The sequence below is a fragment of the Chiloscyllium plagiosum genome, chromosome 10 (genome assembly GCF_004010195.1).
Source record: "Chiloscyllium plagiosum isolate BGI_BamShark_2017 chromosome 10, ASM401019v2, whole genome shotgun sequence".
NCBI lineage: Eukaryota > Metazoa > Chordata > Chondrichthyes > Orectolobiformes > Hemiscylliidae > Chiloscyllium > Chiloscyllium plagiosum.
This window is the reverse complement of record NC_057719.1, coordinates 72383450-72398109: the sequence shown is the minus strand read 5'-3', so window position 1 is coordinate 72398109 and position 14660 is coordinate 72383450. Positions and strand designations below refer to the sequence as shown.

Sequence of the window (14660 nt, the reverse complement as noted above, 5' to 3'; positions counted from 1 at the left end):
GTTTAGGTAAAAAAAAATGATATTTAGATTTTGTTATGACCTTAACATAGAATCATTTCTCGTCAGTAGGAGTAGGGTGGGAGGTGGGTCCGAGTGGGATGCTCTTTGGAGGATTGGTGTAGACTGGATGGGTCAAATGACTTTTTCCATACTGTAGGGATTCTCTGACTTGTGAGATAAGTTGAAGCAGTACCAGATTCCTCCACTAGGAAGAGCTAAATACACAGCTCAGAAAGAACTTTAAAAACCACAAATCCACATGACTGTGTTCTATGTTAAATGGATTCTGGGAAAATGTCTGATGGATAACTTCAAAGCCAAATACTAAAGACAATATATACAACTCTTTCTTAAATAAATGGATTTTGTTCCCTATGCATTACGTACTCTTGCACTATTGAGTGGCTGGAAGTATCACATAGTATGGTCCAGACTCTCATAAATCAAGACAGTTGAAAGCTCATTGCTGACCCCTGATGATTAGCTGAGGGTGGACAGCAGGAATACAACAACGTCTGGCTGGCAGCTGCAGGAAGTTGAAAAATTATCAGTCATGATTGCTGTTAAATGATTTGAATGCATTTTGTAAAAATAACTTACACAAAATATTTATACAAACTGCCACTGAATAATTTTAAACACAATTATTTGTTTTTAGATTTATTTCAACTCTTTGTACAGTTACATGATGTATAGGTTGATGTTAAAAATGTCAGAAATTATATCCAATCGCAAAGAATTATCAAGTAAATGGAATTATAAGTATTATAATATTTCAAGAAAGAAATATGTAAATAAAGTGTGACACTGGAGTAGCAAAACATGTTGGCTGTATTCTTCCATCTTGAAAATTACTCAAGAGTAATAACTGTATGTCTTAGCTCTGAGATCCAAGTTGTGACAGCTGGAAGACAGAAAAAGCACTAGTTACATATTTCTATTGAAGGCTTAACCCATCTTAAATTGGAATGAGAAAGTGACCTAATAAAGCTCCACACATGGCTGTTTGATTACTGAACATCAAAAGGGACAAGTTACAAACAGAGTTAAGTGACCCTACAACCACGTATATGACAAAAATTCTAGAGCCTATCACATCCAGTGGAGAATAATGATGGACAATTGGGTTACTCATGTGAAGATGTCCATTGACAGTTGCACTTTTCAGCATAACAGGTTCTAGACAAATGCAAGAGAGAAGGCTGATGTGTTTGCAACTGTCTTAATTCAAAAGTCAAATGAATAGTTTGCCCTCAGCCTAATCCCAGGTACCACCATGTTGCATGCTAGAGTCCAGTCAATTTAGTTCTGTTCATGCAGCATTGAGAATAATACATGGGGTCATGAATAGTGCCATCAGATAACAAACAAGGAGTTGGCCTTGACATCAAGACAGCATTCAACTGAGTACAGCATCAACAAGGCTCAGATCATGTGATCGTAAGAAATAGGAACTGGGGTAGGCCATTTGGCCCCTCAAGTTTGACAACTTTTAATAAGACCCGATTTTAGCCTCAGTTTTGTTATTCCACCTAGCTCTCATAATCATCTACTTCCCTGTGTATCAAAAGTTGTCCTTATAAAATTTGGTCTTAAAAACAATAAGTCAGCCTCCACTGCTATCCGAGGGAAGAGAATTCCAAAGCTAGTGACTTCAAAGGAGTAGGCCAGTTAACCACTCAAGCCAGCTCTCCTTCTCAGTAAAATCATGGTTGAGTTGATTATAAACTCAAATCCACATTCCCACCTATCCGAGAATTGATTGCTCATTTCTTCCAAAAATGGGAACAACCCATTTTGAAACTGTGACACCTAGTTCTAGATTTCACAGTAAGGGGAACATCCCCTTAGCATCTATCAACTCTCTCAGAATCTTACATCTTTCAATAACCTCATCTCTCATTCTCCTAACACCAATGAATATAAGTCCAACCTGCTCAATTACCTATATAAAACAACCACTTCATCCTTCAAATGAACCTAGTGAATCTTCTCTGAAGTACCCCCATCATAATTAAGAGATCACGCCTGTACGTAGTATTCCAGATACAATCTCACCTGTACATTTGAGGCACAATTCCCCTACTTTTATAATCCATTTCCCTCAACACAATATTCCACTTGCCTTCTTAATTATTTGCTGAACTTGTTTATTAACTTTTTGTCATTCATGAAGGAGGACACCCAGATCCCACTGTACCACAGCATCTTGAAGTCTCTTTCAGGGAGATCAGTGAGAAAATCCTCCGGGGACGGGATTGCCTTCAGTCGCTGGAAGAAAGCTGCACTTGTTGCCCAGAAGAGAAAACCAGTAAAACTTGCCAATGAGGCATATAGGTCTGACTCATCCTGTATACTTCAAAATGGAGGCCCAGTACAAGTACATTCATTTCCAAGTATTCCTGACTTTTCCCTCTGGGTGAAAGACCAATAATTTTAGCTCTTCCCTGCCCAGATTCCTTAGGTCAGTGACCATAACCACCTCTAACAAGCTTAAATGCATCAGAAGATTAAAAGTAGGACAGTAAGCTGATGATGCTGCATTAAGTATACCAAGAGCTCCTTTAATAATGGAACAGCCCATGTCAGCCACCACAAATGGAATAAAAAAAAATACTTCACTACACTTACATATATATATATTAAAAAAGCACATTAGACAGCCAAAAGATGGCTGCGGTAATCGATAATAGAATTAGGCAGTAACTTTTCAGAAGCTTCTCAGAAGACAAAAATCAGCCAATTAACAGTCCCTGATGGGAGAATTGAACAATAGAATTGCAAGTTTTTCCTATCCTGTAAGGTGTGTTAATGACTTTCCACTTAACCTCGAGACAGTTGTTTATCTGCAACACAAGCCTTTGTCTTGATGGTAACAGCTTCTCCTCTGCACCCTCCTCCTCCCTCTGTCCACCCAAAGAGGTCTGGATACTCCCACATAGAACACAACTGCCCTTTAACCATAGAATTATAAGATAGCCGTTAAAGGGGTCAATAGTATCTGAATGAACATCTTTTGACAATATCAAAGGGAAGAAATGGTCTTTTGCCCCTGAACTAGCAATACAACCACAAAAGCATTTTGGGCTTTTGAATTCTATTTTGAAAACAATGATATTGATAAATTGGTCTCCCTTAACTCTTTTATACTTCAGTCATTACTAAATAAATAAGTTCCTTATGTTTTTTAATTTGAACTTTCTCGTATGTTTGCGAGCATGCCTTTTTTTGTAAAAATATTCCCCAAACTTATCTGACAGTGTGTGAAATAAAACTTTACTTCTAGTTTCATTTTACACAGTGCTGTTGCAATCCTTACAAGGTCAGAATTAACAAACAGAGGGAATGGGCACTGTTTCAAAAGGGGAAAAATTAAATAACAATCTGCTTAGGGATATTTAGTGAGAATAGGGAGAGAGATTTATTTTAGAACACACAATCTGCACTGCACCCATGTTTGGCTTTAGGCAACACGCATTGAATGTTCCAAGCAATGACCATCTCCAACATGAGCACTTCACTACTTCCATCTAATTTTCAACAGCATTCCATCTGAACAGAAGCTTCACTGGGCTCATTAATTTTTTAAAAATTATCTGAGTGCATTACACACACACGCACAATACTGAGAGCAAAATGCATTGACAGCTTTTGAGGTGGACCTTAGAACCAATTATGTTAACGTAAATCTTGTCATTATATAAGCTACTGACTAATTGTCCACAACTTAATAAATAAAATACAGTACCTGCTTTAGGAATTGGCTAGCATTGAACAGCTCGCTGCAACCATATAACACATGTTTACCAGGTTTATTCTGAATAAAAATAGAAGAAATAAATTTATTCCCACATATAATGGATAGAAATAAACTTGATCTGAGACATACATCCAGTTTTTTCAAAAAGCATCATAGCTAATACCGCTGCTTGTGCACAAGATAAAATTAAAATGTCACTTTGCCTTTTTTTAAGAAATCATTTTCAGAAGAGCTTTATATGTGAATGTTTTACACATCGTCATTAACGGTTTAAATAACACCCTGCAAATTAATTCATACTCAGTTACTGATGCTTCATGTACTAAACAACACAGCTTAATATGATGCATTTCACAAAGAGAGTCATACTATCCTGCCGACAGTGGTGCATGTATGGAATTTGGATTGTGGAAATTCTGAGTATTAAAGACTGGGCATTAAATATCACATATATTTTGATATTGGTGAAAAAGGGGATAGAGGAGAATGACACCAGTTTTCTATCCAGACGGACACCCATGGTTAACTGTGCAATAGACAGATTTCAAGGATCTCTCTGCTATGTGCCATCAAAGCCTATGTGTCACTCAACAATGTATGCAGATTCAAGGATCCTCCATTCAGTGTTGCATTGTGACTACACAGAGTACCACCTAACTGCAAAGTTATAATGATGCAGGCCTAAGGCATGTTTCTGCAAAACCAATCAGGCCAAATATATGTGGAATAAAAGTAACATTATTGTCATAGGAATTAAAATCATTCCAATATCAGGTATAATCTTCCCATAAAGTAAAAGATCAGAAGAAATAGGAGAAGTGGGTCCTTCTGCATTTCTAGTCTATTCTGCCATTTAACAGAATCAATTTCATCTTCCTGCAATATCCTGATATATATTATTTACAAAATCAAACCTAAGCTTTAATATACTCAATGATTGAACATCTATGGTTCTCTAAAGTGGAGAATTGCTAAAATAAACAGCAGTGAGAAGAAATTTCTTCTTACCTCAGCTGTAAATTGTTGACTCCTTATTCTGAGAATATGACCCCTAATTCTATCCTTCTCAGTCAAGAGAAACATTCTCCCAGCATCGACCCAGTCAAACCCCTTAGTTCAGGTGTTACAATATAATCAATTTATATTCTTCTAAAATCTAGGGAATACAGGCCGAAGTCTACCCAACCTCTTGTCAAAATGTTTAGAGACCACTGACTTCTTAAAAAATAGAAGAAAATCAAAATCCCAGTTATTTAACAAAAGAATGAATAGACAATAGGTGCAGGAGTAGGCCATTCTGCCCTTCAAGCCTGCACCACCATTCATCATGATCATCCTGAATCAGTATCCTGTTCCTGCCTTATCTCCATAACCCTTGATTCCACTATCCAACTCTTTCTTAAACGAATCCAGAGACTGGGCCTCCACTGCCTTCTGGGGCAGAGCATTCCACACAGCCACCACTCTCTGGGTGAAGAAGTTTCTCCTCATCTCTGTCCTAAATGGCCTACCCCGTATTTTTAAGCTGTGTTCTCTGGTTCCATAGTTTAAACTTTTTTTTGTAATAGTCAAATTAAATATTACCTTAACTAACCACCCATACTCTTTACTAATATTAAAGATGAATCAACAAGAAAATTGTGTTTGATTACCAATTGTAATGTACACATGAAACAACAGAAGCAAATAAGAGCGATTTTGCAAATTAGGGAAGCAGTCCACTAGCATATAGGTGATGTCATTCAATATCATCAATCTCAGTCTTAAAGTCCTTTTAAACTCTTCCTTCCTCACAAACAGTTTCAGCTCCTCTCCTTCCAAGATGTAGTATAGTCCTAAGCCAACAGCAGTACATAAGAGTAGCCTACATTCCACAGGTAAAATCTTCAACAAAAATAGCAGTCAGTAAGACATCCTAAGTTTAGCATGGGTAACATATAGTCACTAATATTATCTTCAAGTAACAAAAAGAGCTGTAGAAATTGTATTTGTTTGTGATCAGCTTCTGGATATAACCTCAGTCTTCTTCATCTTTCTGTACTGCACCATTGGACTCATAATTCTACGACACCACTTGGATAGCTCTGCACCTCTTTGTATAGTCTCAACCAATTTCAGTATGCTAAGGCGTTTTGGCTCAGTTTTGGTTTCCTTAGAGTTCATGAAGATCAGTTTGCTTTGTCTACTTCCTTTTTCTGTTTCCATTTTCAATTTGGGGCTGCCTGGAAAAAGGATTGATCATTGTAGATTGGATATGTGACTGAGATGAGTGTTGCTTGGGAAGGTTCCAAGAAGGGGGTGGGGATTCAGTAGGAGTGACTGTGTCTTTTTCATAGTTAGTCAGGAACTATAGCACATTGTAATCCCTCTGACATTTTACAGCTAACTATGAATGTAACTGAATTGGAATAGCTCCAATGTCTCGAATTCTAACTTAAAATTAGGGGGATTTTCCAGAGGGTTTCAGATACCAGGCAATTGCCCATTGATATTTTAAACTTCCTGATTACTGCATAGTCACTGCATTGGGATCTCAGAGATGTTTCAAAGTACTTTTTTCATGGTACGTCTCTGACAAAGTATAGACTAGAAAATCTGGGCCAATGTTCCTGTGTGGTCACAGCAAAGTCCTATAAAATTGCAATATGACTTCTTTATTCTTGAACTACAATCTAACATATCCTTTGCTTCCCCAATTGTTGTATATTCCATGCCACATTTCTGAGATTCATGTAAAAGTTTCCTCTGAATTCCAGCATTTCCCAGTCTCCCATCATTTAATTAAAATCTGCCTTTCTTTTCTTCCCATTGAAGTATGTAACTTCATGTTTCTCCACGTTATACCTCAGCTGCCAGGTTCTTGCTCACTTACTAAATCTGTCCCGATCACTTTGCTGCTTCTTTGCAACATTCTATCAACTTACTTTCCACCTAACTTTGTACCATCAACAAACCTACAAACTTTACATTTGATTCCCCCATCCAAATCATTGACATATGTTTTAAATAGCCAAGGTCCTTGTAGCAATCCTTGACATCATTACCTCCAATCCCAAGAATCCTAATTTTGTGCAATAATCTCGTGTGTGGCCATTTATCCAATGTCTTTTGAAAATCCAAAATCTCACTTGCTGTGAACAGCTGAAAGGAAATGCTGTTCTGGCTGTTTATGACAAGCAGGATATTGACTATACTGAATCAATACGCCACCAGTGTAGGAATCATTGTTGTCTGTCACTGCTTATATCTGTACTGGTATTGTCTTAAGTCAGATCCTTAACCAGATATTTAAGTAGTTTGTTTTTAAATGGTAATATTTTAATGTTACATTAACTGATGTGTCATGACAAAAGGAAGAAGAATATTAAAATAATAAACTTAAACCCAGTTAATTTGGTGGTACTTGCGCAAAGGTAATTCAAAATATGATCTCTATGACCTCATGTTTTCTGCTTTGCCCAAGGCTTCATATTTTAAACAGAAGGACTATCTTTCCCCTCTGTCTTTCTTGAAAATTAAATGTAGTTCACTTCGTAATTTTACTAGCAGGGAATTCAACCTGGACAAACTTCCCAATGGCGACAACTAAATATAAACTATCCAGCCTAATCTCACTTTCCAGCTCCTGGTCCATAGCCTTGCAGGTTTGCATTGCAAAAAGGACATGGTTATGCCAATGAGCAGTAAAACTTCAGGCTGTCAATCTCTGAGTCTCAACTCCCCTCAAAGTACACTGCCTGATTACTGGCGGCACAGTGGCTCAGTGGTTAGCACCACTGCCTCACAGCGCCAGGGACCTGGGTTCAATTTCAGCCTCAGGTGGCTGTGTGGAGTCTGCACATTCTCTCCATGTCTGTGTGGGTTTCCTCCAGGTGTTCCAGTTTCCTTCCACAATCCAAAGACGTGCAGATTAGGTGAATTGCCCATGCTAAATTGCCCACAGTGTTTTGGGATGTGTAGGTTAACTGTATTAATCAGAGGTAAATGTGGAATGGAAGGGGAATGGGTCTGGGTGGGATATTCTTCACAGGGTCGGTGTGGACTTGTTGGGCCAAATTACCTGTTTCCAGACAGGAGGGTTTCTATGCAAATACCTGTGTAAATATCCCAAGGTGTCAATGGTAATACTCTCGTCAGTGTGAGAAAAATGAAGAAGGGGCAGCACAGTGGCTCAGTGGATAGCACTGTTGCCTCACGGTGCCAGGGACCTGGGTTCAATTCCAGCCCTGGGCGATTGTCTGTGTGGAGTTTGCACGTTCTCCCTGTGTCTGCGTGGATTTCCTCCGGATGCTCCGGTTTCCTCCCAAAGTCCAAAGATGTACAGGTTAGGGTGAATTGGCCATGCTAAATTGCCCAAACATTTCAGGGATGTGTAGGTTAGGCATATTAGTCAGGGGCAAATATAGGGGATTGGGTCTGGGCGGATTACTCTTCGGAGGATCGGTGTGGACTAGTCGGGCCAAAGGGCCTGTTTCCACATTGTAGGGATTCTAATTCTAATTCTAAATACCAAGGGAAAGGGTCATTGTTTTCCATTCTACCTTCGCCCCTGGAGATTTTGTAAACCTCAATTAAATCTCCTCCAGCCTCTTCTGTTCCACAGATAACAAGCCAGTCTTGTTATCTTGCAACATAGCGAAACTTTTCTAGTTAATCTCCTCTGATCTGTCTTTAGTGCAACGATCACATTCTTCCGGTAACAAGGTGGCCTGAATACTATGTAGTGCTTTAACTGTGGCCTAACTTGCACTTTATAGTTCTAGAATAAATTCACTGCTCCTATCTTAATTAAGTGAGGCAAAGAAATGTTCCCTGTGTGCCTTCTCAGCATCTTAACCTTTTGCTCTACTAGTTTCAGAAATCTGTGGACATTCATTTTAAGGTCCTTCTGTTCTAGATTTCTGAGATTGCCATCATTTATTCAGAGAATTCCCTTTCCTTTTTCACTCTTCTTAAATGAATTACCTCATACTTTTCCTGAGTTAATTTATTTTGCCACTTTCTTGCTTATCCTTTTTCTTAATACTTTCTTTCATTGGATATCAATGTTACCAGTTAGACCGGCATGTGTTGTCTATCCCTAATAGTCCTTAAACTGAAAGGTTTGCTCGGGCTATTTCAGAGGGCGATTAAAAGTCCTCTGTATTGCTGTGGGTCTAGACTGACTGTAGAACAGATCAGGGAGGGATGGCACATTCCCTTCTTTGAAGGGCAGTAGTAAACCAGTTGCTTTCTAATGACAACTAGTAATGTCTTCATAGATGTTTTCAGACTAGCTTTAAATTTCAAGTTTATTCAGTGATTTCCAACAATTGCTGTTGTGAGATTTAAACCAGAGTATTATTTGGGGCGCTGTATTACTAGTCCAGTGACATTATGATCACACCTTCTTAGTTCCCTCAATATTGGATTTATTTTAGCTTGGAAAAATCTCATTGGGGATCGAAGGAAGTGCAAAACTCTAAGTGCCCAATACATTCATTACAAATTATAGTTTCAGAAATTTTTGCATTACAAACATGTTGGGTGGGATGGGGTGGATGAGTACTTTTTTTTACTCTACATGCTCCTATTCTGCCGAAAGAGTGGCTCATTTCTGTACTGTAACCTTTAAGCACTGTAACTCCCTGTATCCTATCTGAAAGCATTCACAAAGGAGGATGGCGAGCAACTTCACCCTCAAAAGCGCACAATATGTTGGAAAATCCAATTGCAGAGACAACCAGAGAAAAATCACTGTGTATTTGAAATACCCTCACTCAAGAGGCAGAACATGAGATTGGAGAAGCAACAAGGTTAATTGAGCAGGAAGCTGGGATGGGGTTGAAGCTGCAAGTGTCTGGCTCAATGGTGGTAGTCAACAAGTGAGTTGGGTAGAGCGTGGAGTTTGGTGAATTAATTGGGGATGAGGGTGTTGCTCGGTGAGTGAACTGGGGCTGACGATGATGCTAAGTGAGTGCATTGGGACTGATGGTGATGCTCGCTGAGTGAATTGGGACAGAGGGTGATGCTCGGTGAGTTAATTGGGGCTGAGGGTGTTGGTCGGTGAGTGAATTGGGGCTGAGAGTGATGTTCGGTGAGTGAATTGGGGCAGAGGGTGATGCTCGGTGAGTGAATTAGGCCTGATGGTGATGCTCGGCGAGTGAATTGGGGCTGTGGGTGATGCTCGGTGAGAGAATTGGGGCAGAGGGTGATGCTCGGTGAGAGAATTGGGGCTGTGGGTGATGCTTGGTGAGTGAATTGGGACTGAGGGTGCTGCTCGATGAGTTAATTGGGGCTGAGAATGATGCTCGGTGAGTTAATTGTGGCTGAGGGTGTTGCTCGGTGAGTGAATTGGGGCTGAGGGTGATGCTCGGTGAGTGAATTGGGGCTGAGGGTGATGCTCGGTGAGTGAATTGGGGCTGAGTGTGATGCTCGGTGAGTGAATTGGGGCTGAGGGTGATGCTCGGTGAGTGAATTGGGGCTGAGGGTGATGCTCGGTGAGTGAATTGGGGCTGAGGGTGATGCTCAGTGAGTGAATTGGGGCTGAGTGTGATGCTCGGTGAGTGAATTGGGGCTGAGGGTGATGCTCGGTGAGTGAATTGGGGCTGAGGGTGATGCTCGGTGAGTGAATTGGGACTGTGGGTAATGCTCAGTGAGTGAACAGGGGCTGAGGGTATTGCTCGGTGAGTGAATTGGGGCTCAGAATGATGCTCCGTGGTTGAACTGGGGCAGAAGCTGTTGCTCGGTGAGTGCTTTGGGGCTGAGGGTGATGCTCGCTGAGTGAATTGGGACTGAGGGTATTGCTCGGTGAGTGAATTGGGGCTGAGGGTGATGCTCGGTGAGTGAATTGGGGCTGACGGTGATGCTCGGTGAGTGAACTGGGGCTGTGGGTGATACTCGGTGAGTGAATTGGGGCTGAGGGTGATGCTCGGTGAGTGAATTTGGGCTGAGGGTGATGCTCGGTGAGTGATTTGGGGCTGACGGTGATGCTCGATGAGTGAACTGGGGCTGGGGGTGATACTTGGTGAGTGAATTGGGGCTGAGGGTGATGCTCGGTGAGTGAATTGGGGCTGAGGGTGATGCTCAGTGAGTGAATTGGGGCTGAGGGTGATGCTCAGTGAGTGAATTGGGGCTGAGCGTGAAACTCGGTGAGTGAATTTGGGCTGAGGGTGATGCTCGGTGATTGAATTGGGGCTGAGGGTGATGCTCAGTGAGTGAATTGGGGCTGAGGGTGACGCTCGGTGAGTGAATTTGGGCTGAGGGTGATGCCCGGTGAGTGAACTGGGGCTGATGGTGTTGCTCGGTGAGTGACTTGGGGCTGACGGTATTGCTCGGTGAGTGAATCGGGGCTGAGGGTGTAGCTCGGTGAGTGAATCGGGGCTGAGGGTGATGTTCGGTGAATGAATTTGGGCTGACGGTGATGCTCGGTGAGTGAATTTGGGCTGACAGTGATGCTTGGTGACTGAATTTGGTCTGTCGGTGGTGCTCGGTGAGTGATTTGGGGCTGAGTGTGTTCCTCGGTGAGTGAATTTGGGCCGACGGTGATGCTCGGTGAGTGAATTTGGGCTGTCGGTGATGCTCGGTGAGTGATGTGGGGCTGAGGGTATTGCTCAGTGACTGAACTGGGGCTGAGGGTGTTGCTTGGTGAGTGAATTGGGTCTGAGGGCGATGCTCGGTGAGTGAACTGGGGCTGAGGGTGTTGCTTGGTGAGTGAATTGGGTCTGAGGGCGATGCTCGGTGAGTGAATTGGGTCTGAGGGCGATGCTCGGTGAGTGAACTGGGGCTGAGGGCGATGCTCGGTGAGTGAATTGGGTCTGAGGGCGATGCTCGGTGAGTGAACTGGGGCTGAGGGTGTTGCTCGGTGAGTGAATTGGGACTGATGGCGATGCTTGGTGACTGAATTGGGTCTGAGGGTGATGCTCGGTGAGTGAACTGCGGCTGAGGGTGTGGCTTGGTGAGTGAACTGGGGCTGAGGGTGATGCCCGGTGAGTGAATTGGGACTGACGGCGATGCTTGGTGAGTGAATTAGGTCTGAGGGTGATGCTCGGTGAGTGAATTGGGGCTGATGGTGATGCTTGGTGAGTGAGTTGGGGCTGTGGGTGTTGCTCAGTGGGTGATTTAGGGCTGAGGGTATTGTTCAGTGAGTGAACTGGGGCTGAGGGTATTGCTCAGTGAGTGACTTGGGGCTGAGGGTGATGCTCGGTGAGTGAACTGGGGCTGAGGGTGATACTCGGTGAGTGAACGGGAGAAGAGTCTGGTGTCACGCTTTTGTCTATTTGCAAATATTGTCAAGTTTCTTCTACAAACTGCTCAAGGCACTGGATATTGCAAAGACTATGAACCCTGACAACATTTCAGCAATAGTATTACAGTCATGCTTTAGAACTCGCTGCATTCTAGCTAAGTTGTTCCAGTAGTTACAACATTGGCATCTATCTAAATGCAGACATCAGCCCAGATTTGCCCTGTCTACAAACAGGCAGGCCAACTCTAACTCAGCCAATTGCAACCAGTTTATTTTCACTCATCAGAAATGTAAGGGAAGTTGTTAACAGTTCATCAAACAGAAAATACTCACCAATAACCAGCTCACTGAGGTTCAGTTTGGGTTCTGCCAGGTCCACCACTGGCTAAAAGAGCTGAGCCAAGTGTCGAAGTGAAGGTGGCTGCCTTTGACACCAGGCATCATTTGACTGAGTTTGGCAGAAGCAACCCGATGAAAATTTGCATTAATGGGAATTGGGGAAAACTCTCCATTGGCTGGAGTCATATTTGCATGAATGAAGCTGGTTGCGACTGTTTGAGGTCTATTAACTTAGCCAAAGGGCCTCACTAAAGGAGTTCATCAGAGTAGTATCTTAATCCTAAGCATCTTCAGTTGCTTCAACAATGGCCACCTCTCCATCACCAGGTTAGAGTTGGGAATGTTCAGTACTATTTATTACTCCTCAGATAATGAGGCAAAGTACTTCAAAAGCAGCAAGACCTGAATGACATGCAAGCTTGGGCTGCTAAATCAAAAGTAACTTTCACACTACATAAATGCCAGGCAATGATCATCTCAAACAAGAGAGGATGAAACCATCATAATTTTACATTCAATGAAATTACCATTGTTGAATCCCTCATTATCAACATCTTGAGGTTACTATCAATCAGAAATAGAATCACACCAGCCAGCCAAATATCGTGGTTGCAAGAAAAAAGTTAAGGCAAGGAGTTCTGTGCAGAGAAATTCATTTTTTGTCTCCTCACAGCTGGAACAGCATCTACAAGTCAGGAGCGTGATGTAACATTCTCCATTTGCTTGGATGAGTGCAACTCCAGCAACATTTAAGAAGTTGAATGTTCTCCTACAAGATGCACTCCAATAACTCATCAAGTTTCCTGAGGTATGACCTTCTAAAGCCATGACCTCATTATCTAGAAGAATACGAGCAGCAGATGCATTGGATTATCAGAACCTGCAAGTTTACCTCTGAGATACCAGAATTTATAAGCCCCCTACAGATTTACAATGATTTGTCAAAGGAGCAAATGTGATGAGAGGAAAGTTTTTTATACAGTGAGCAGTTAGGGGCTAGAATGCACTGCCTAGAAGTGTAGTGGAGGTAAGTTCAACTGAGGCATTCATGAAGATATTGAATGTTTATTTGGATAGAAATAATGTGCAAAGAAAAAGGCAGGAGTTCACTTGCGGATCCGGAGCAGACAAATGGGCTGAATGGCCTTCTGCACCATAACACTGTGATCCTTGAAGTTCCCTTTTGAGGTACCAGCTCCAGCAATTTTCCCTACCAACGACACAACACCCTAACTTGAAACTATATATTGCCATTCCTTCAACGTTGCTCAGTCAATATCATGGACCGCCTTCCTAGCAGCTCTGTGGGTGTACCTACATTACATAGTCTGAAGCTGTTCACCATCACCTTCTCAATGCCAATTAGGGATGGGAAATAAATGTCATGCCAACCAGGCAAGTCCACACCCCATGAATGAAGGAAAAAATCTTAGCTGCTTTCTTTGACATCAATGTCTCCATTGAGTATCATGTGAAAATCTGCCCACTGTGCTCTAAATTTAGGTGAGTTATATAGATTAGGAGCAGAAGGAACACATTTTGCTGATTGTGGTGACACTTTTTTCAAAATACTGCCACAACTTGTAGTTCTCCCTAACCCCTACAATGTTATTCATGTCTTTTGAACGATTTCTTCAAAAGTTTCAAGATTTTATGAGGAATTCTAATAATTTGAGCTTGTGTGCAACATTTCTCGGGAGTTTATGTACTTTACACAGAATTACATAGAATGTACAGAATGGAAACAGACCACTCGGTTCATGTGCTGCTCATGTCCCATGTGCAGTAGAGTCATAGAGTCACAGAGATGTACAGCACGGAAACAGACCCTTCGGTCCAACCCGACCATGCCGACCATATATCCCAACCCAATGTAGTCCCACCTGCCAGCACCCGGCCCATATCCCTCCAAACTCTTCCTATTCATATACCCATCCAAATGCCTCTTAAATGTTACAATTGTACCAGCCTCCACCACATCCTCTGGCAGGTCATTCCATACACGTACCACCCTGTGCGTGAAAAAGTTGTCCCTTAGGTCTCTTTATATCTTTCCCCTCTCACCCTAAACCTATGCCTTCTAGTTCTGGACTCCCTGAACCCAAGGAAAAGACTTTGCCTATTTATCCTATCCATGCCCCTCATAATTTTGTAAACCTCTTTAAGGCCACCCCTCAGCCTCTGACACTCCAGGGAAAACAGTCCCAGCCTGTTCAGCCTCTCCCTATAGCTCAAATCCTCCAACCCTGGCAATATCCTTGTAAATCTTTTCTGAACCCTTTCATGTTTCACAACATCTTTCCGATAGGAAGGAGACCAGAACTGCACGCAATA

General features: G+C 42.0%; 1 protein-coding gene across 3 annotated transcripts in view; it reads right to left on the bottom strand.

The window, feature by feature from the left end:
- Positions 1-647: 647 nt before the first annotated feature.
- Positions 648-14660, bottom strand: part of scfd1 (sec1 family domain containing 1) — a 157102-nt gene continuing 143089 nt past the window's right edge. For all 3 annotated transcript variants that reach the window (XM_043698047.1, XM_043698046.1, XM_043698048.1), the window contains 2 exons: positions 3749-3817; positions 648-904 (listed from right to left, as the gene is read on the bottom strand). In XM_043698047.1, the coding sequence (XP_043553982.1) occupies positions 878-904; positions 3749-3817 (96 nt within the window). In that variant the 3' untranslated portion in view covers positions 648-877. The remainder of the gene's footprint in view (positions 905-3748; positions 3818-14660) is intronic.